General features: G+C 58.2%; 1 protein-coding gene across 1 annotated transcript; it reads left to right on the top strand.

The window, feature by feature from the left end:
* The first annotated feature begins 902 nt into the window (after nucleotides 1-902).
* Nucleotides 903-20,115, top strand: SUN2 (Sad1 and UNC84 domain containing 2). The gene is made up of 18 exons (XM_059186997.1): nucleotides 903-1,140; nucleotides 3,936-4,094; nucleotides 4,935-5,125; nucleotides 5,482-5,610; nucleotides 6,174-6,269; nucleotides 6,649-6,742; nucleotides 7,711-7,781; nucleotides 10,610-10,734; nucleotides 12,677-12,931; nucleotides 13,302-13,379; nucleotides 13,783-13,826; nucleotides 14,345-14,510; nucleotides 14,868-15,089; nucleotides 15,394-15,478; nucleotides 15,878-15,993; nucleotides 16,143-16,310; nucleotides 16,662-16,754; nucleotides 18,446-20,115. The coding sequence occupies exons 2-18, from the start codon at nucleotides 3,973-3,975 to the stop codon at nucleotides 18,557-18,559; spliced, it is 2,169 nt and encodes a 722-aa protein (XP_059042980.1). The 5' UTR covers nucleotides 903-1,140; nucleotides 3,936-3,972; the 3' UTR covers nucleotides 18,560-20,115.
* Nucleotides 20,116-20,632: the final 517 nt, after the last annotated feature.

The raw sequence follows: 20,632 nt of genomic DNA, 5'->3' as shown, positions 1-20,632 counted from the left end.
AGTGAGGCCGAGGTAGAGGTAACTAGCCCTGCCTTCTCAATACCCCATGTAGCAAATTCCCTCCTTAAAGTGGAGAAAAACTTCGCTGTGAAGCTTGGGGGGTGGGGTGGGGTGGGGGCAGACCCACATGTGACGGAGCCTCTGGCCCCGTCTGGAATCCCAAAATCAACCCTAAAGCAGAAAAATCAGACTCGGATGTAAAGAGAAGCTCCTAATCTCAATTCTGCCTCCTTCAAGCTGTGACTTTAAGCAAATCACTTAAAACCTCTGTGAACCGGTCTCCTGATCTCTAAAATGGGTGCAGAAATGCCTGGCTGAAAGGATCATTACGCATGCGCCAGGCATTCGGCAAGCCTTCAACAACCGTAGGAGGATCGGTCCACTAAGGGCTAAGGACTCGCTCCCGGTCCAGATGGGCCTGAGGCCAGGGGTCTTCTACTCCCCTTACTCCCCACTTCCCCGGGCCATCCTCAGAGAGGCTGTCTCCCCCGTCACGATGCCTTTAAGGCCCTGGCACACCGGCCGGCGGAGTCGGCTTGCGGAGCACTGGGACGCCGTGGCCAGTAGGTCACGGGTGGGACGAAGCGCAGAAGGCAGCGCTGGGAGCGGGATCAGGTGTTTAGCACCACCAGGCCCGGAGTCAAGTGCGCAGCCAGGCCCGGCCGAGCCCCCACCTGCGGGCTCCAGCAGCGTCCTCCAGATGCCGCCGCCGCCCCCGCGCCTCCCACGCGCGGACTCCGAGCAAGGCGCACGGGCCCCCCCACCGGGCCCACGCGGCGGGCGGGGCGAACCGGAGCCTTTGTGTTCAAACCGCCCAATGGGCGGTGGCAGAGGGCGGTGACGCGGGCGGGGCCTGGCCAATGGGCCGCGGCCTGTCAGCGTTGATTGGCAGGCGCACACATACACACTCGGCCACGCGCGCGCCGGCCGGCCCCACTCGCGCAGCGCGGTTCTGCGCGGGTCGCATTGTCTGCCGCGCCGTCCCGCCCGCTGGCCTCGTCCGGCGCCGCCGCTGCCCGCGCGCCCCTGGCCTCTCAACGAGCTCCGCTCGCGGGATTCCGACGCGGGAAGGGGGCGCGCCCGGGCGGCGCAGCGGGCCTCGCACGCCCCCGGCCCCGCACGGAGCAGCCGCGGCAGCAGGTAACCGCCGGCCGTGGGCCTCTGGCGGGGGGACGTGCGGGGCAAGGGCGCGGGGCGGGCCTCGCTCGCCTCCCCGCGGGCCCCGGGCTCCGGGCGCGCCGACTCCGGGGTCAGCGTCGGGCGGCTCCGGCCAGGGCCGAGCTGCCCAGGCCTGGTTCTTCCTCTCCCGGCCAAGCTGGGCCGGGCTCCAGCCCCGCCCGGCGCACGCCCCTGGGCCGGTTGGGAAGGGCCAGCGCCGCGCCGGGGCCAGCCGCCCTGACTCATCTCCGCAGCCCGCCCACTGGCCGGCGCGGAGGGCGGATGTCTCCAGGCGGGACTTCCCCGCGCAGGACCTCCCCGCGAGGAGGGGAGCGACAGCCGGGCCACCTCCGACCGGCCCAGGGCAGTGCCCGTGTTTTCGTGCCAGGCAGGCAGTTTCCAGGGACAGACAGTTCCCTGCCTCTGCCTGTCAGACTCTGGGAATAGGAGGAAGGCCCATTTTGTTCCGTTCTTAAAAAAAGAAACCAAACAAATAGGAGGCGGGAGTGTGACTTAGAACAGAGCGGCAGGGAAGGCGCGTGGTTGGTTTAAAAAAAAAAAAAAAATCAAATGCCTGTGGGTTCAGCCCGTAGGGAAAGTGAAGGGAGAAGGGAGTAGGCACCGGGAGGGTTTTTACGGGTCCCACGAGGCAAAGTAGTGTGAAAAAAACCCCATGGAAGATGCCGGAGGTCTAGGTTAAGTCTGCAGACTGGCAGCATCCCATCTAAGTTTGTGACGGGGGGAGGGGGTTGGGGGGATGGGGGAAGGTGCCGTTGAGAAAAGGATGTGGTTCAGCTCCGAGGTGGGGAGGGATGTTGTGTTCGAGGGTTTCTTAACTGGTGTGTTTGTGTTGGGGAGGGTGGGTTCTCTGCTGATATGCAAAAGATTTGAGCTCGCAGAGGCTCTTGTTTTGGAGGATTCCGGCCTTCACCTTTCTTACCTTTGAAGCCCAGACTCCGTTGCAAACTGTTTGGGGGCTACCAGAACTGCGGGAAAGATGGGGAGGGTGGAGGAGGGTGCCGTCTGCTCTGTTTTCACTAGCCCCTTCGACCCGCGCCCCCACCGCCCTGGCTCTGTCTGAATATTTATATTCTTGCCAACAGCGGCTTGAGTTTGGCAGAAACATTGTTTTGTTTCTGTCCCAGGGTGAAGGCTTCATTCCCTTCAGCATGCAGGGTTAGGAGGAGGAGCCTGTCTGGGCACGTGGAGCTTTCAGGTGGGAAGGGCCGGCAGGGGTGGAATTACCTTATAAGGAGTGGAATAAGGGCAAGGCCCCAGGCCAACTTCCTGCTTCCGCTACCACTGGTCAGTCCCTTTGCCAACACAGGCTAAAAACCACAGAGGGATGCCAGGTGGGCATCCTACCTGGGAGGATGCCAGTAAGACCAAGATATGGAAGTGCTTGTTTTTTCAGAAGAGAACTTTCTAGAATTCTCCAGCTAGACTAACCAGACCTTCTGGTTTCCACAGTCTTGAGTTGGGAAATGCTAGAGTCGGTGCCCTCTGTAGACATAGGGAACAATTTAAGTATCACCCAGGAAGACCAGAAGGGATAATAAGTCACAGGTACTGGGGACTCTTGAGGGGGCCCCATATGTAACAAAAACTTTGTAACGTGGGCAGGCAAGGGCACCACATTGAGACTCTTCACGTTGGTCATCTGGGATTTTGAATTTGGGTTTGTTTTTTTTTTTAATCTCCAGAAGGCTTCTTAGTCCTCCTCGGGTTGTAGAGCGCTGCCTTTTGCCCGGTTTCCTCTCCTTGGCCTCCGCTCAGTCCTCCATATCCGTTCCAGAGCCCCGAGTTCTCACCCCACGCGCTGACTTGTTCCCTCCAGCAGAGACGACCTAATCCCACCCTGCTCTACCTCCCCTCTTTGTTTGTTAACAAGTACTTGTTGTGTGACAACTCTCTCTACAGCCTGTTCTGAGCATATTTGAGGCTATTCAAGACTCTAGTTGGGGACACATGACACATTCCGAAAGCACCTTGAAAACTTGACAGTAGAGGGGAACGACTCAGGCCGTGCCACCTGTCATTCATAGGCTAGGTGACAGTGGGCAAGGTCACCGATCCCCCCCTCCCCCACCCCGGTGTCCCAGGATGCTCTCTTGGACGATGGCAGTAGCCGTGTCTCCCATGCTCACAAGGATCAGAGATGGCTGTGTAAGGAGCCCGGTACCTAGGAGGCCTTTAACAAAGTATTTTGTCATCACCATCCCAGTCCTGTCCGGATGTCGTCACTGGGGGAGACAGCACACAGACCCCTTCAGGGACTTACTAGGAAAAAGTTTTCTCCAGTTCAGGTTGGAGTGGCACCCTGAATCAGAGAGCATAGCCACAAGGAAAAGAAAGCGTGTCCCCTCCAAGAGAAAGAGCTGGAATGAGTGTGCACACAGCTCTAGGGGGGAGGGCAGCATCACAGGCTGGGCGAGGGAGCAGCGATCAGAGGCATTAGGTCAGCATTGGGGTGGAGTGCCTGTCGCGTCCTGGGTGCTCTATTATGGGCCAAAGGTTGCAGAAGGTCCGGTTCTGCCTCATGTGCAGCTCAGCATCCGGTTAGCCGAAAACAGGAGAAACTTGTAGAAAGCAGTGGGAGAGGCCTCCTGGGGCCCGAGTGAGCCCGAGGCTGGGCGGGGACACCAGCAGGTTGGGTGCCGGCTGCCCCATGTCCCCACCTGTCAGGCTGGGTCGAATGCACGGGGAGGGTGGGCTGGTCCCTGGGAGCCAGGGAGGCGCTGAGGACAACCCTCACGTGGCCTCCTTTCTCTCCCAAGAGTCTCTTCAGGAGGAGGGTCCCCAGCCTACCTTGCCATGTCTCGCCGAAGCCAGCGCCTTTCACGCTACTCCCAGGGTGATGATGACGGGGGCAGCAGCAGTGGAGGGAGTTCGGTGATGGGAAGCCAGAGCACCCTGTTTAAAGACAGTCCTCTCAGGTGAGGGATTGCCTCGTCCTCCCCTGTCCCCACCGTGGATCACGCTGAGCAGAGCAGAGGACTCGGGCAGGTCGCCGCGCTGCATCTTCCCACTGTCCCCTCAGTGGGCAGGGATCAGACGCCCTCTTCCAGTTGAGCAGGAACCTTCACGCCTTTGAAGATGCCAGGACCTAGCCCTGCTGTTCCTTCTCCCTGTGTTGTGAGCCCGGCCATTGCCCTCATGTTCAGAGGACAGGACGTGGGGAGAGGTAGCTTCAGGATTGGAAACCCCAAAAAGCCAGAAGCCCCAAAAGGCCAGAAACCCCAAAAGCGCAAGTGGGGTTCACAGGAACCCCTTCTGCTATGGATGGGTGTGCCTTTCTGGCCCTTGTCCCCAGGCCCCCGTGTATGGTCTGTAGGGCTGCAGCAGGAGAGGCTCACGTCGGAGGGGCACGGTGAATGAGCTGAACCAGGCGCCTGCCCCGTCGTGCCCCGCTGACAGCAGGACCACATAGCAGCTCTCAAGGCTTCTGCTAGTCCCGGGAGGCCCTGTCGGGTTGGTCTGGGTTTCCAGGAGGTGGGAGAAATTGCTACTGTGGTAAGAAGCCCAAGAGGAAACTGGCTTCAAGGTTAAGGACCTGGCTTTGAATCCTGACCCCATCACCTAACTGCTGGTGAGGCTGAGAGACTGTGGGAGAGGAGGAAGCACCGGTGGTTGGCACCTAGCTCGGAAGTTGTTTCCTAGCAACGGGGCTGACCCGCCCCCCCCACTAGAGACGGGCAGAGTGGCTTGCTTTCCTGTTCCTCGCTGGGCTCACCTGCCTGTTTCCGGCCTCCTCACTCCTGGTTGACCCCCTACAGGACCCTGAAGAGGAAATCCAGCAACATGAAGCGCCTGTCCCCAGCGCCCCAGCTGGGCCCCTCCTCTGATGACCACACCTCCTACTACAGCGAGTCGGTGGTCAGGGAGTCCTACTTCGGCAGCCCCCGGGCCGCCTCCCTGGCCAGGAGCTCCATCCTCGACGACCACCTGCACAGTGAGCCCTACTGGGGTGAGTATCTCTGAGACCTTTCTCCTCGGGCTTTGCTTCTGGTGGAAACGTAAGGTCCCAAGTATTCCCTGAGTGGGTTCCTCACCACTGCTGGGCCAGAGGAGGGGTTCGCTGTCTTCAGAAACCCTCAGAAGGGGAGCCAAGTGTCTGAACTCGAAGGCCATATCAGCAAAGCCCTCATGGGGCTGCTCCCGGCCAGAGACCCTCCTGTGGACCCAGGGAGCTCAGGAGAAGCGAAAGGCAGTGCTGTCTGTCCGTCAGAGGTGCTTCTCGGGGTGTCCCCACGAGGCCCTCTGGCACAGCCTCCTGGGCGCAGCTCTCGGCCCCTGGAGAACCCCACACTCTTTCCTGCGCAGGTGAGGATCTGCGGGTACGCCGGAGGAGAGGCACGGAGAGCAGCAAACTCAACGGGCTTGCTGAGAACAGGAGCTCCGAGGACTTCCTGGGGTCCTCCTCCGGCTACTCTTCCGAGGATGACTTTGCAGGTAGGCCAACGCCTGGGGCGGAGGCCGGGGGGAGGTGGGGGGGGAGGCCCAGGGAAGGGGCCCCCTGACAGCCCAGGAGCGCGCGGTATCTGGCAGGCCTCTCCACAGACCAGCCGGGCATCCCCCCACCGTGGCTCCCGAAACGCAGCCCTGGGGTGGCCCTTAACACACTGTGGCTGCCCTGTCCCCACCTATCAGAGCAGCCTGTGGTCAGCTCCATCGTGTTTGACTTGTTTCCAGCAAGTACTTCATGTGGGACTTCACATCGAGGAGGGGCTCGAGGCCTTTAGTCTAGCTGCGAATGGCAGTCTGAAGGACAGGTGGCCAGGGGAGGGACGCAGACGAGGGGCCCAAGGGAAATAAAATGTCAGAAACCTACCCCTTTGCTCCTTTAGCGGGCGTTTACTGACCGAGAGGCCAGGCCCATGTGATGCTCCCGGGATGCGAAGGAGAATGATGGGGGGCTCAGCTCACAGTCTAAAGGAGACACCTGATAGGCAGTCTCCCTGCCCTGGGCCTGTGAGAGTGAGGACAGACTGAGCTATGGCCTCTCTGTCCGGCAGGCTACTCGGAGACAGACCACCATAGTTCGGGTTCACGGTTAAGGAACGCCGTCTCCTGGGCAGCCTCTTGTCTCTGGACGCTTGTCACTTCTCCAGGTGGGTGCTGGCTGCTCTGTGCACCATTATTTCCATTCTCTACAGCTGCCCCTTCCCCCTGGGATGGGGTAGCCCATTGAGAGACCGTCAGCCATCAGGGAAAGCTCATTCTAGAATAATCACTGGAGACCAGGAGCTGCAGTAACACTCTGGCCTTCTCAGGGTGGCAGCAGCTGTGGAGCTGGATGGAGGGCGTTGGCAGACTAGGCAGGTGGGATCAGAGGAACGGGGTCACCTCGGACGGGACAGAGGTGCCCCGGCAGCTCAGTGCTGGGGGTCGGGGCGGAGAGGGCGGCAGGTGGACAGAGCGGCGATCTGAAACCATGACCTGCAGGCCTCTGGCTCAGGGACACTTAGGACTTGCCGGTCCCTCTTCTAGGCCGGCTCTTTGGCCTCCTCTACTGGTGGGTTGGCACGACCTGGTATCGCCTGACCACAGCTGCCTCCCTTCTTGATGTCTTCGTTTTGACCAGGTGAGCGCGACCCCCACTTTGACAAGGAACCCAGAAGCCCAGGGACAAAAGGGACCAAGAGAGCTCCTAAACCCACGTATGCTCTCTCTGAAGGTGGTCGTCCCAGTTCACACGTAGCTTTTATCACTGAGCAGGGAGTGGACCCCCCCCCGAGCAGCTCCTCTTTGCCCGACAGATGAGGGCCCTGGGTCAGGTGTTGTTTTCCAAACCAAGAGCTCTTCAGGGAGGATTCTGGAACTACAGGTTCCTTAGATTGTCTCTGCTAAATGCCAGCCCCCGCTGGCCACTTCCGTGTCTGCCGAGCACGGCTTTCCTCCTGTTGGTCAGGTTTTAGGCTCCAGCCAGCAAGTGGTGTGGCCAAGAAAGTTGGGCTTTCCTCTTGGCCTCATGGCAGTCTAGAACCCAGTGTTCTCTGAGGCGTGTTTCCAAAGCCAGGAGTAGGTGCTGCGTGAGGGGGGCTGTGGGTTTACTTCCCAAATCCCGGACCCAGCAGAGCCAGGAAAGACCAAGCCAGGAAGTCAGGGTCCTCTGGCCGTAATCCTGGGTGGATGGCTGGCCAGCTGGGCTGAGCGGAGGGGCAGGGGTGGATCTGTGTCATCAAAAGAAGGTTCGTTTTCTGAAAGAATGTTGCTTAAGGAGTTCTGTTGTTTTTGTTGTTTTCTAGATTGCTTGCTTAGAGAATCTCTGTGTATGAAAAGGTTTTTCAGAGACCCCACTTCGTTTGATTTTAAATAACATCCATAAAATTCAGAGTGTCAGAATTCTCCCCATTATTCCAAGAAAGTAAAGTTCTAAAGTGTCCAATCCAGCCCAGGGAAGATGGGGCACTTCAGGGCACCCCGTCCAGCTCGAGTTTTGCGCTTGGGAAAAGCCTCTGCAGACTCCCCATGGGGATGAAGGGGCCCGAATGCCCTTTTGACACCTCTGCATCCCTTCTCCCCGCCCTGCTGTCCCCTCCTGTGGTGTAGGCGCTTCTCATCTGTGAAGACATTCCTGTGGTTCCTCCTGCTGCTGCTGCTCACGACTGGCCTGACCTACGGTGAGCTCGCCGGGCTTGCAGGGGCAGGGTAGGATTCAAGTGCCAGGCTCAAATGGAGCTGGCGAGCCAGTGGGGCAGGGCAGGGTGTGGGTGGGGGGTGGTGCTGAGCGGCAGCATGAGAACCAAAGGGACGGTGATGACCTACAGGGAGGGGAAGGAGACAGGGTGAGTGGGATCAGACGGAGCCTGGGCAGCCCCAATCCCTTGGCCAATCCTGTCTGGCTCTCCCAGGCCCTCACTGACCCATGTGGCATGCGCAGGGCACCCAGTGGGTGAAAGGGACTATGCCCCGGTCCACTGATTCTTGTCCTGTTTGGGTGGCTGCGCTGGACTGCCTTGGCATGTCTAGAGCATTCTTGGAGCCTTGTGGCTCGGGACCTGTCCTGGTATAGGAGCACTGTTATTAGTAGTCACTTTCCCTTCATTCAAAAGCAGGATGTCGTCTGGGTGAGTGAGTTCTTGTCACCACGTCTGGTTCAATCTTTAGCTGTCTTTGAGATCAAAACGGTAAAGTAGTAAAGAGAAGCTTGCCCTTTTTAAGATAGCTCGTTTACAAGACGCTTGACGTTGTTCCAGTCTCTATCCTAGGATGATCTCGTGTGTTTTACGTGGTTGTAACCATTGTGTGTATGTATTGTGTGTTCAGCTTGTAATGAATGGAGCAGCGCCACTGGGGGCCCACAGTTCCACAGGAGCTGCCTCTATGGCCTCTGGGCTATTCCCCCCCCCCCCCGCCCCACCCCGGCTGTTTTAATGATTGTGCCCATCTACAATTAATTGATAGAGAAGAGACCATGCTTTATTCTGTTTTTAGAGTTGATTTTTTAAAGTTTTTATTTATTAGATACAGAGAGAGAGATCATAAGTAGGCAGAGGCAGGCAGAGAGAAGGGGAAGCAGGTCCCCCACTGAGCAGAGAGCCTGATGCGGGGCTCGATCCCAGGACCTTGGGATCATGACCCAGGCCGAAGGCAAAGGCTTAACCCACTGAGCCACCCAGGTGCCCCAAGAGTTGATTTTTTTTTTTTTTAGCTTTTGTTTATTTATTTGAGAGAGAGGGCGACAGAGATGTGAGAGAGAGCACAAGTGGGGAGGAGAGGGAGATGCAGGGCTCGATCCCAGGACCCCGGGATCATGACCTGAGCCGAAGGCAGACGCTTAGCCCGCTGAGCCACCCGGGCGCACCTAGGGTTGGTTTTATAGGGTTAGTGTCGCCTCAACTTGTATTTATTGAATAGCGAGGTGGAAAATTTTTCCAAGTGTTGATTTCCTTTTTGTATCCTGTTATAAGAACAGCTTGTTCATGTCCAGTGGAAACTGGGCATCATCCGTAAGATAATAATGATCTTTTACAATTGGATCGTGCTTTGTTCACGGGTTACCTCCGCTGAGTTTCACCGGGGCCTCGCGGGGTTGATGGAGCTGCTGTCCCAGTGGCGTCATGGAGAGAGGCGCGTGGACAGTGTGAAAGGCCGCTGGGGTGGCCTGCGCAGGGAGGGGAGTGCAGGAAGTGAGGCATGTCCACAGGGATTGACTGAAAGCCTGGTGGGCGTGTGCTTCCTGCTGTGCTTGCTCCCAGCCCCCGGCTGAGTGGCAGCTGTGGGCCTACTCGGATGGACACCCATATGGCTTTGCAGGTGCCCTCACCACTGCCCCCCACACAGACACGCATGTGCAAGCTCAGGAGCAAAAGCTCCACAAGCACGTGACCCCTAAAGCAACATGCACGTGTCACTGTGGCGGTGGCCATCTTAGGTTGAAAGCACCTTCTTAGCAGGTGACTTGTTTTAGTGATTCTCAGTCACAGTCCCCATGGGAGTTCCCTGGGGAGCTTGTTTTTTGTTTGTTTGTTTTTATAAATAGGATCCCTGCCTGACAAGGAGCCCATTGCTGGACTTCAACTCATAACCCTGAGATCAAGAGTCAGGCACTTAACCAATGGAGCCATCTAGGTGCCCTTTTAAGCTTTTAAAGACTTTTAAAGACTTAAAGAGCTTTTAAGACTCACCTACAGGGGCACATGCTGGCTCAGTTGATTGGGCATCCAGCTCCTGGTTTCAGCTTAGGCCATGATCCCGGGCTCGTGGGATGAAGCCACGTATCAGGCCCTGAGCCTCCACACAGAGTTTGCTTCTCCCACTCCCAACTCCCTTGCTCTCTCTCCAAAGTAAGTAAGTAAAATCTTTTAAAAAACGAAAACACCTCACCTATAGAGGGAGCCCCCAGACCAATGAGTTCATGCTCTAGAAAGTGGGGCCAGATGTTTTGTATTTTGTTCTTTTATTTTTTTAAAAATATTTTATGTATTTATTTGACAGATCACAAGTAGGCAGAGAGGCAGACAGAGAGAGAGGGGGAAGCAGGCTCCCTGCTGAGCAGATCGCCTGTTGTGGGGCTGGATCCCAGGTCCACGAGATCATGACCCAAGCCCAAGGCAGAGGCTTAACCCACTGAGCCACCCAGGCGCCCCGATTATTTTGTATTTTAAAAGCTTCCTGGGTGATTCTGATGGCAGTTGAGGGTGGCCCCCGGTTCTATCTGGGATCATTCCTAGCTCCTTACAGCCACATTCTCCAAGTTTTGCCATCCAGAGAAAGATGAGGGCTCCTGAGGTATGTGAGAATGCACATACTCTGGGACAGTCCGGTGGAAGCCTCCATCTGAGAATGATGGGAAGCTCCATCCCGCATCCTGATTTCCAGCAGAAAGCCAGTGCACAGGAACGGCAGGCTACCAGGAACCCATGTTGACTGGGCCGCCGTCTCCAGCAGCTTGTGCCTTCTTGCACACGGCCACTGGCCCAGATAACCCCCTCTCCTCTGTGTACAGGTGCTTGGTATTTCTACCCCTACGGGCTGCAGACCTTCCACCCTGCTCTGGTTTCCTGGTGGGCATCGAAGAGTAGCGGCAGGCAGCAGGACGTCTGGGAGCCCAGAGACTCCTCCCACTTCCAGGTAAGGATCTGGGGGTCCCGGGTCCTCGCCTCGCCTGTGTGTATGGCTGATTTCCCTGCAATTAACACTTTACGGGGCTCTGAGAAGGGGCATGGTCCGCACGGGTAAACTGCTTTGTCTCCCAGGACCCCCCTCTCTCTACTGTCTTGGGTGCAGTACGGGGGGAGCCGTTTGCTTGTGCTTCAACAGGACTTCAAACTGCCCCGAAGGTAGTTGCCATCTTAAGCACCGAAAACCAAAGGAAAAAAAAATGGGACAAATCGTTTTTGTCTACTTTTGTTCCTTTGCGGTATAATTTCATAAATATTTACGAAGCATCCTTTACGAATAAGGTGATCACGTTGGTCAGTTACCACAAGTAAATCACCCCTAAAATCAGTGCCTTAAAGCTACAAGCATTTGATTAGCTCCTGAGTCTGTGGCTTCTCTGGTCTGAGCAAGGACAGGCTGGTCTAGGCAGGGCTCCCTGCCGGCTCTGCAGCTGGCCTGTGCGTCAGTAGGGCGGACCGTGCCCCACACGTGCATCCTCCTTCAGCTCGCCTGCGCTTGTTCTGTGGTTCCAGGAGAGCGAAATCAGGCCTAGATTCAGAACTGTCCCTTCTGCCACATTCAAGGCCGAAGGCCATCTCACAGCCAGTCTACATTCCAAGAGGGGGACAGAGACCCGACCTCTTGTTGGGAGCGCCTGTAAGGCCACACTGCGGAGGGTGCGGATACAGAGAGGAGGGTAGCCCGGGGGCCGGTTCTGCAGCCCAGGCTGTGTCCTCAAGGAGGCTGCAGTCCAGTGGGGCAGTGGGGGGTGGTGACAAGTGCCCAGGTAACCAGAATGTGTGCATGTGACAAGGAAAACTTAAAATTCTTTAGTCCCTAAATCTATTTGAATTTTGCTTGTATCTTGCCGAAGCTGATTGGGGTAACCATTTATTTTGGTAGATATTACTTTCCTGACCATCATGTTATCATTTCATAAAACAATGACCTATTTTGGCATTAATAACTTTCCCTTTTGTAATCATTAGTAAAGATGTTAAATACAATTTCAGCATCAGCTTTTCTGTGAAAAGGAAGAGGAGATCTTTGTGCTTGCTTGTATGTGCAGAGACAGGACTGAAAATCATTGCTTTGTTTGGGAGTGGATGGTGGCTGAGGGCACCAGGTGGATAGGGACACAGGTTAAGAGAGTGGCCTCTTACTGTTTGCTTTTTGAGTCCTGCACATGTACGGCCTACTTAAAAAATTTTAAAAATCAGAAGCAACTTCTGCGCTCAGGAGGCTCTTGTCTTTAACTGACAGTTGACAGATTATATCTTCCCTTGACAAAGCTTTTTGTTTTTAAGCCAGCAGGTTTCTCAGAATTCATGGCACGCTATCAGGAACAACCCCCAAATGACTCCAAATGACTTCTATTCTGTTTCCTTTGTGGGCCTTCTAATTAAAGAGAAGAAAGCAAGCCTTTTCAAATTATTTTGTCTTTTAGCCCCGGTTCTCTCGGACAGACTTAGTGGGAGCTGCTGAAGTCAGCAGCTGAACCCCTCGGCCCCTCACTTTCTGGCATGTGCATCCATGCAGCAGAGGGAAGGGGGCTGGGGTCAGCCCGGCAGGCCACCCAGCCCCTTGCAGGTCCCTCCTCACTATGTCCCCACTCACCTGGCCGATACCCACTCCTCCTTGGGGACCAGACCCTTCTGGGCCACGTGTGTCCGGCGTCCTGTGCTGAACGGTCGCCACATGTCAGCAGCTTTATGGCACCCCAGCTGCCTGCTGGTGTCCACCCACCCCCCCCGCCATCCCCAGCGGCAGGGCACGGAACATCCTTGAGCCAGTCCTCTGAGCCAGCGTGGGTTCACATTCGCACGTAGCTGGGATTCTCTTTCCTTTCCGTTGGGGAAGCTCTGCGTCCCAGGTCCCTCCCCTCCATGGCTTTCCCTCCCCACCCCACCAGGCTGAACAGCGCATCTTGTCCCGGGTCCACTCTCTGGAGCGGCGCTTGGAAGCTCTGGCCGCAGAATTTTCCTCCAACTGGCAGAAGGAGGCCATGCGGCTGGAGCGGCTGGAGCTGCGGCAGGGGGCCGCCGGCGGTGGGGGCCACGTGGGCCTGAGCCAGGAGGACACGCTGGCCCTTCTGGAGGGGCTGGTGAGCCGCCGTGAGGCTGCCCTGAAGGAGGACTTCCGCAGGGACACCGCTGCTCGGATCCAGGTCTCTGAGCGGGAGCGGGGAGGCGCGTGGCTGGCACCGTGGGGGTGTGGGGTGGAGGGGCGAGGCCCTGCGCACCCTGACATGACAGACAGCACTGGGCCAGCTGACAGCTAGCTTGTCTAACTAAGCCTTAGTTCCCTATAAAACGGAGGCGCTCCAGGAGCGTGAGACTGTAGAGTGCTGGGCACAGGAAGTGTGCAGTAGACATCAAGGGAGACGCGCGGGTTTCCAAGGGGCACCGGAGCAGAGAGGCTGGGGCTGAAGTTCATGGACAGGCCTGGTTCAAGTTCCAGCCCCACCACGTCCTGGTTGTGAAGTTCCCTCCGCCTGTATCTCTGGGAGTCCTGAGCCGCTCTCCTCTCTCCTACAGGAGGAACTGGTCACCCTGAGAGCAGAGCATCACCGAGACTCCGAAGACCTCTTTAAGAAAATTGTCCAGGCTTCCCAGGTCGGTGGGGCCCTTATCCTGTTCAATGTCTGCCTGTGGCCTGAGACAGCATGGGTCTCCCGAAGGGGCTGCTTAGACACCAGCCGGGGTGGGGGTGTGGTCCCCTGACTTCTGCGGGGGCCGAGCCCATGGGCCCCGGAGTGCTTTGCAGGGACATGCTGGGGCACACTTGAGGAAGGGTGGTTTTCAGGAGGCCTCCTGTGCTGGGTATGATGTGCCGAGTGCACGAGTGAGTGAATGATGAATGCCGAGGTGTGCCAGCTTGGGGGTTCTCCTAGGGACCCTGACCAGGCGGTTTAGGTTTGCAGGGGTGGGGCTGTGGGGAAACAAAGACTCCTGCCCTGGGAGACTGGTCGCTGTGAGCCTGGCATTCGCTGCATCTGTGCCTTCTTCCTGCTTACAGGAGTCTGAGGCTCGACTCCAGCAGCTGAAGTCTGAGTGGCAAAGGTAATGGGTGCTGCCGTCTGGCTTAGGCCTGCCCCTCCCCTCCCCGCACCCAGGCAGGCCTGGGGAAGAGCACCTCAGAGCAGAGTGGGGGTGGCTGAAACCTGGCTCAGGAACAGCTGCTGAGAGCCTGGCCTCGGGTGCGAGAGAGGTTGGGTAGGGGAGGCACCGCAAGAAAAGTGGGATTTGTGGGCTCACGTGGAGACTTACCGTTTTTTTTTCTGCACACACGTGCAGGCTGCCTTCCCAAGCCCCAGACAGCTGGATGTGTGGAGGGTGGGAGAGGCCGAGGCAGGGGCTTAGAAAGGGAACAGGAGAAGAATTCATTCCTTGGGATCGTAGGCACCGGGGCTGTGCTCTGCAGCCGGGGTCCCCAGGTGTTAGGCCTCACACGCGCCCGCGGGAGGTGGGCACACACTTCTGTCGGGAGCCGGTGAGGGGATGCGCTTGTGTTCTTCGTCACGGCCTCACCCCTCGCCGGAGACCCAAGGCTTACTCTTCTCTCCTCTCTTTGGGAGTAGGATGACCCAAGAGGCCTTCCGAGAGAACTCCGTGAAGGAGCTGGGGCGGCTGGAGGGCCAGCTGGCAGCCCTGCGGCAGGAGCTGGCGGCCCTGAGCCTGAAGCAGAGCTCGGTGGCAGACCAAGTGGGCCTCCTGCCCCAGCAGCTGCAGGCCGTGAGGGATGACGTAAGTTGGAACTAGGCAAAGGCCCTGCTGAACAGCCTGTCCTCTGAGGGCGCCAGTCCTAGGAGCCCGCGCCGCCAAGAGCCCGATCGTCCCGCCGGCCCCTGCTGGGGACCTGGCACAGATGCGGGCTTGCTTTGACCGGAGTTCTTCCCGTTTTGTCTTCAGTAACGTGGACGGTTGTGCCTGACTCTTCCCCCCGTGTCAGTCAGCAGGGCGTGCTGGGCCGGCCCTCCCCTCCCAGGCTGGCTTGTGCTCCTTCCCTACCCCCTCCACTCAAGCCGGCTGCCGCCCTGGCCTGGGCCGCCAGAGCAACAATGTCCCTGTGAGCTCCTCAGAGACCTTTTCTTCCGTCCCTAGGTGGAGTCTCAGTTCCCTGCCTGGGTCAGTCAGTACCTTCTCCGAGGTGGGGGAACCCGCGCGGGGCTCCTGCAGCGAGAGGAGATGCAAGCTCAGCTGCAGGAGCTGGAGAGAAAGATCCTCGCCCACGTGGCCGAGATGCAGGGCAAGTCCGCGAGGGAGGCCGCGGCCAGCCTGGGGCTGACGCTGCAGAAGGAAGGCGTGATCGGGGTGACGGAGGAGGTGAGGACGGGGTGGCCCCCGGAACAGCCCCACCCCTAACACAGCAGTCTCTTCCCTGGGAGCCACCCACCTACACAGTCCCACACTGTCGGCTTTCTGGTATGTTCCAAAGCCTAAGGGACATGCGAGAGGCTCTCACGTGGGCTCTCATGTGGGCTTTGGGACTGGTCAGGGGGAACATCTAGGGAAGTGGCACATGTGGCTGGACGCCAGTGTGTGGTGCAGGCGGGGAGGGGCCCCCAGGCATGGGCGCTCAGGTGGACAAGTCTGCAGCTCTTGGCAGCTGCCCTGGGGCTCCCTTTAGCAGGTGCAGCGCATCGTAAACCAGGCCCTGAAGCGCTACAGCGAGGACCGCATCGGGATGGTGGACTACGCTCTGGAATCGGGAGGTGCGTGGGACTCCCCACCCTTGGCAGAGCCGGGTCCCCGTGCTGGCGGGCCCTCTGGCATCGGCCCGGGCAGCCGTGGTGCTGGGGCTGGGCCTTGAGATCAGCACACTGTCACTCACAACAAAGGCTAGTTAAGAAGCTTGGAGAAGTCTGGGGGAAGAGAACGCCATTGTTGGCCAGGGAGAGGCTGACGCTCAGTTACTCTGTAGTCAGATAGAGCTGAGCGGCACAGCCGGGGCCCGGGGCACGTGCCCGCCATCCTCAGAGAGCACCTGGCAGTAGCCATCCCCACCTGGTGCCCTGGGCTGGCGAGGTGCGCTGGTGTCTGGGTCTCCCACCCTCCCTCTGCTGCTGGGGTCCCGCTCCAGGTGCCCACACTGCCTTGCTTGCCTGTCCTAGGGGCCAGTGTCATCAGCACCCGGTGTTCGGAGACCTACGAGACCAAGACGGCCCTCCTCAGCCTCTTCGGCATCCCCCTGTGGTACCACTCCCAGTCCCCCCGAGTCATTCTCCAGGTAGGCACCCAGAGAGGGTAGCAGCGGGGGCCCCGAGCAGAGTCACCCGGGTAGCTGGGGGACTCCCGTCTTGGATCACCACGAGCTGTGCTCAGGGTGGGCTGTCCTGGTCACCGGCCCTATGCTGACCCAGCTTCCTTCCCCTCCAGCCAGACGTGCACCCAGGCAACTGCTGGGCCTTCCAGGGGCCCCAGGGCTTTGCCGTGGTTCGCCTCTCTGCCCGCATCCGCCCCACTGCTGTCACCTTAGAGCATGTCCCCAAGTCCTTGTCGCCCAACAGTACCATCTCCAGTGCCCCCAAGGATTTCTCCATCTTTGTGAGTACCTTTTGGCGGGGGGCGGTGGCAGGGGGGTGGGGGACTGAGAGAGTACAGGACCCTGTCAGGCTCTACTGAGGATAAAGCTGGGATCTGTTCTTTGGGAGGAAGGAAGCAGGTTTGGAAGAGAGAGTAGCAGGGTGCAAAATGGTACCCCACTCCCAATTACCTTAGGCTGCACTGGAAGAAACTAGGTCCAGGGCTCAAGCCCCACCAAGGCTGCTGCCTGATCTGCTGCTGTGGAAAGGGACCGGTAGGGGAGCAGGAAGGAGAGTATTGCTTCCTGGGGGGGGGGGGGGAGGCACTCCTCTAAGTGCAAGATTTTTCCTCCATCCCTTGTTCTCTTTTTAGGGGTTTGATGAAGACCTACAACACGAGGGGACACTTCTTGGCCAGTTCACCTATGACCAGGATGGGGAGCCCATTCAGACCTTCTACTTTCAGGTACAGGACTCTGCTGTGCGAACGGACATGGCCCGTTCACTTTCTCACCCACTCAGCAGTTTCTGAGCACTCAGCCTGGGGTTGGCACCGGAGGTTTGGGGCAAGCAAAAGTGCAGCCCCCGCCTCCCGAGAGCTCCAGGGAGGAAACAGGGACAGCTGTCCAAGGTGGCATCGGAGAAGTACCAGCTAGATGTCAGCACAGGGGAGGGGCCCAGCCCAGACAGGGAGCATGGAGAAGGCTGCCTGGAGAGGGCACTTATCTGAGGGCGGACCAGCCGGGCCTCAGTGCAGCAGGACTAGGGCGTTTAGGTGGGGCATTTGCCTCAACCTGAGTGGGCATCAGTCTCCCTGGCCCTTGTTAGAAATGCAGACTCCCAGTCTACATCCCAGGAGGTAGGCTGCCGGGTTCCAACGGTCCTAAGGAATCAGTGTTCTGTTTTGTTTTGACGATTTTATTTGAGAGAGCAAGCGAGCATGAGTGGAGGGAAGGGGAGAAGGGGGAGAAACAGACTCCCCGCTGAGCAGGGAACCCAATGTGGGGCTCGATCCCAGGAGCCCGGGATCATGACCTGAACTGAAGGCAGATGCTTAACCGACTGAGCCACCCAGGCGCCCCGGGAATCCATGTTCTAACGAGCAGCCCCGAGTGAATGCCGTGCAGGGGGCTTGAGAGCTACAGCAGGGGTGAAGAACCAGACAAGGGGGCAAAGGGACGGTGGCGAGAAGGGAGGCCGGAGAGAGGCAGGCCTGGCTACCAGGCCAGACACCTTTGGCTCTGATGGGCACTGCCATGTTTCAGGCAGAGAAGTGACCAGACCTTACAGTATCACTGTAGCCGTGTGGAAATGGTGGTTCGAGGGGACAAGACCAGGGAGGAAGTGGCTGCAGAAAGAGGGTGTGAGGAGGGAGAGTGGATACACAGTCGGGAGGCCAAGGGTCCCGGTGGACAGAACTGCAGAAGAGGCGTGGGGGGCATGGCTCCAGGAGCCAAGAGGCAGGCTGCTGCAACAGCGGCTTTGGCCACCACGTCTGAGGCACCTGTGGGCTGGTCCAGTGGAGCGATCAGGGCAACTAGACACAAAGACTGAGCGGTCAGCCCCAGGGAGGTAACTGAGGCAGCGGAGTGCTGGGGACTTCACAGGGTTGGGTGCAGACGGAGCCTTGAGAAGGTAGAGGACAGGAGGCTGTGTGGAAGGCCAGAGGGAGACAGGAAGAGTCGGACAGCGCTGTGCCTACTGGCATCAAAGCAGGAGAAATTTGTTCCAAGAGCTCGCTCAAAAATTGTGGCTTTTTGAGCATAGAGGACAGAGGCCTAATGAGAACTTGAGAGAGAAAAATCCTGCCCAGTTCAGAGTAAAAGGATTCTTTTCCAGCATCAACATCAAACCTTTCATGAAGGTAATTCTGTCCACTGACAGGAATAGCTCCTGTGAATGTGTCAGTCTGGGATGAACCCCGCTGGTCCTCAGCTACGAGGCCATTTGTACATGGCTGTGGCTCAGTGGCCCCTGGAGGACCTATGAAGCCCCTGGGGCGCCGTGGCTCGCAGGCTGGAGGCTCTGCTCCATGGGCTGCAGACAGGAGCTCTGAAGCCCACTTTTCTGTAGAGGCTGACGGGGTAGGGGGCTGTGTCCCTTCCCACCCTCCTGTCAGTGAGGCTTGAGGACTGAACCCCTTCTTTCTCTACCCAGGACCCTAAAATGGCGACATACCAGGTGGTGGAGCTTCGGATCTCGACTAACTGGGGTCACCCTGAGTACACCTGCATCTACCGCTTCCGGGTGCATGGGGAACCCGCCCACTAAGCCTTCTCTGTGCTGCGGCCAGCCAGCTGGGAGGCCAGCCCCTCAGCGTGTGCCCCTTTCTCTGGGAGGGGGAGAGCAGCACCCCTGCCACTTCCCCACATGCTTGACCAGCACACAGACTTCCAGAAGCAGGAACCCCTGGCCTGATGGAGCTGAGAAGATGTAGGGCTGTCCTAGCAGCAGGACAGCTCGAGGGGGACAGCAAGCTCCAGTGTCCCTTTTCTTTGTCTTCTTTGTGCCAGGCACTGGGGGTCTACTTCCCCCTCTTGGAAGGGTGTATATATGTAGCATATCGTGGGGGATTGAGAGACAGGGAGAGAGGCAGTGAGTGGACAAGTTCCAGCAAAGGTGGGTGAAACCTGTCTGCCCTTTAGCCAGGACAGGGGCTGGCACCGAGGGAGTTGCCGTTGGTAGGCGTGTGCATGAAGCAGGTGCCAAAGCCATGGGTGGGCTGTAAGTGAGGGCCTGGGGCAAGTGAGCTACCCCCAGTGGCCGGCGGGGAAGTGAGAGCCTCCAGGAGGAATGTGCTCGTGGTACAGGTTAGGATTGAGCCCCAGGCGGGCAGCTCCTTGTACAGGGTAGCCGGGCTCTTCCAGAAGTCTAGTGCCATCAACCTAAGGAAGCTTGACCCATGAGGTCCCCCAAAGGCCTCGCCACACTGTACTTGTTCTGGGTCAAAGTGGGCCCTTGGGCTTTCCATACCCCTCGAGGGTCTGGCTCCTGTAAGCCTCTGAGGGGCCAGAGGGCCGGCCTGTCTGATTCCCCCTCTGCTGGGGCTAGTTGCTTTCTCTCTCCCGATGCTGAGACCGAGGTCCACTCCGCTCCCCATTCCTGCTAGGCCTGCCTGTGTGCCAGAGCAAGCTTGTCACATTCCCCCAGGGTGCAGGGAGCCCAGACCAGTTTTTTGAGGCCAGAAGCAGCTGCAGTCAGCTTAAAAGGGTGGGGAGCAGGGTATGCCCCCAGCTCTCATGGTGGTCCCATGAGTATGATAGTGACATTGAAGGTGTCACGGTGGCAAGAGGTCTGTCTGCTGTGGGTCCCCATCCTAGTCAGGCCCGAGTGTAAGGGCCCTAATTCTCAGCTGCCCCCTCGGGACTCTTCCGGCTCTTGCTCAGTTTGTTTCCTTCTAGCTCATTTTCTACGGGGGTGGCGGCATTCAGGGGTGGTGGGCTGGGGGAAGAGAGGGCTCTGCTGTATTATGTATATATTCTTCAAGGTCTGATTCTTAACTGAAAAGCTTTGGGCTTGATCCCTAGCCCCGCTGTGTGGGGCACGGGCTGACTCAGCTCCTCCTTACCCAGCTGCCACAAGGGGCTGCTGTGGAGGCAGGCGCCCTGGGAGCAGGGCTAAGCCCTAGATGGGCTCCTGGGGGAGGAAGCTGGGAGGAAGCTGAGGCCCGAGGCCACCTGCAGCCCTCTGGCGGCAGCCCCAGCCCTGACAACCAGGTTTCATTTTGCGCTCTCCTGTCACAAATGCTGCACTATCAGTTCTGAACTTTTTATCTCCAGATTCTAATTTATGCCTATGCAAAAAAAATAAATTATGCCCAGGATTCATGGCATGTGTAGTTTTTATCTGGCCTTGGCACAGGGACTCTGCTCTTGGCAAAACAAGAGAACGAACACTAAACCAAAACAATGCCCCAAAGACTGATCCCGAATTTCAGAAACCCTGGTTTCTCCCCTAAAACCCAGCTGGGTTGGGGGAACGGGGCCTGAGGCTGGCTCTCTCTGGGATGCTGGACTGGGGGGTGGGGGGGGCGATGTGGAGAAGGAAGGGAGGCGGCTTTATTGCCCCCCCCCCCCCGGACATCCGGTATAAGTACGCAGCTTCGCCTGCATCTCTCGCTGCCACTTCAGCGGAAGGTAGAAGAATTTACCTGTCTCACTACTGACCACGTCTGCCTTCAGTGTGGGACTGGTCTCCACCGCGGTAACTGGACATTTGCCCCTTGTACCTATGCTGGGATGGCATAAGGAGATGGGTTCCCTGAAGAGCCAGAAGCTGCCAGCTCCAAGGGACAGGTCCTGGCCCTCCCTTTCCAATGTGTCCCCAGATTCAGTGCTTCCGAGG

Source organism: Mustela lutreola, chromosome 8 (assembly GCF_030435805.1).
Source record: "Mustela lutreola isolate mMusLut2 chromosome 8, mMusLut2.pri, whole genome shotgun sequence".
NCBI lineage: Eukaryota > Metazoa > Chordata > Mammalia > Carnivora > Mustelidae > Mustela > Mustela lutreola.
This window is presented reverse-complemented; position numbering and strand designations above follow the sequence as displayed.